Raw genomic sequence first — 1,465 nt, forward strand, 5'->3', positions numbered from 1 at the left:
ATATATATATATATATATATATATATATACACACACACACATATACATACATACATGCATATGCACACTTGCACATGCATACACACAGAGAATCATATATAATTTACCTTTAGGAAAGCCCAAGCAATCTTATACCATCCTCCTTCATGTGGGGGCTGCCTCTGATACCGATAACTGGTTGAATTCATGGAGACAAAATCAACAATCTACAAAGATAGAAAATGAGAAATCGGATGATATATATGTATAAATTTATGTCTATACACACACACATATATATATAGATAGATATATACATACATGCATATAAGAAGGTAGTAATGCAAACAAACACAATTAGGCTTGATACAAACACACATATCATCATCATCGTTTAACGTCCGCTTTCCATGCTGACATGGGTTGGACTATATATTCAGAAAGAAAAACAGATATATATATATACGTGAGTGTGTGTGTTTGTGTGTGTATATGTAAATATATATATACAGTATATTTACATTGAGCAATAAAAAACCCAGAATTACATAATTTCTTAACTCAACAGCTGTTTCAGGCAGCTCTGAATTACATATTAAGGGTGACACATGCAAACATATACTACTATACACATGAATGTGTGTCTTGGCATCAGGAAGGCCTTCCAGCCAAAGAAACCATGTCACAACAGACAATTGAAGCCTGGACAACTCCCCGGCTGGCCAGCTCCATGTTAAACCGTCCAAGCCATGAGGAAATTAAACGATGATGATGATGATGGTGGTGGTGGTGCCCCAGCATGACCACAGCTAATGAACTGAAACAAGTAAAAGATAAAGATATATGTGATCATAGGACAAAAGTATCAGTCATTGTGATATATTGATTTTTCCAAACATTGTCTGTCCGTCCGTCCGTCTGTCTGTCTCTGAAGATGGGATTTAGTGGAGTCATGGTTCAAGAAACCTCATGGCTCAATGGAAGAAAAGATGGCTGCAGCAACACATTGTGGAGTGCAGAGAGCAAGATGAAGCAAGCAAATCCTTTTGGTCATCCACAGCATCTGTTTCTGTCCCCATTGTTTTTTTACCTGGTCTTGCCATAATATTGAGTATGGTGGCAGATGAGAGAACAAGGTTGAAGGAGCACACATTTTTCTTCACTTTAAACAAATCCACTGCAGAAGTAATCAGCCATCCTTCACCCAGGATGACGAGATGGTCATCATCATTCCAACAGATGAATATGCATGCGTGTATGTACACAAGTGTTATTTCTTTACTACCCACAAGGGGCTACACACAGAGGGGACAAACAAAGACAGACAAACGGATTCAAGTCGATTATATCGACCCCAGTGCGTAACTGGTACTTATTTAATCGACCCCGAAAGGATGAAAGGCAAAGTCGACCTCGGCGGAATTTGAACTCAGAACGTACCGGCAGACGAAATACCACTAAGCATTTCGCCCGGCGTGCTAACGTT

General features: G+C 39.0%; 1 protein-coding gene across 1 annotated transcript in view; it reads right to left on the bottom strand.

Moving 5' to 3' along the window:
- The window catches only part of LOC106878450 (jouberin), a 50,160-nt gene that overhangs the window by 36,430 nt on the left and 12,265 nt on the right, over window positions 1-1,465 (bottom strand). The window contains exon 12 of the mRNA XM_052977720.1: window positions 108-206. Coding sequence (XP_052833680.1) covers window positions 108-206 — 99 coding nt within the window. The remainder of the gene's footprint in view (window positions 1-107; window positions 207-1,465) is intronic.

Source organism: Octopus bimaculoides, chromosome 28 (genome assembly GCF_001194135.2).
Source record: "Octopus bimaculoides isolate UCB-OBI-ISO-001 chromosome 28, ASM119413v2, whole genome shotgun sequence".
NCBI lineage: Eukaryota > Metazoa > Mollusca > Cephalopoda > Octopoda > Octopodidae > Octopus > Octopus bimaculoides.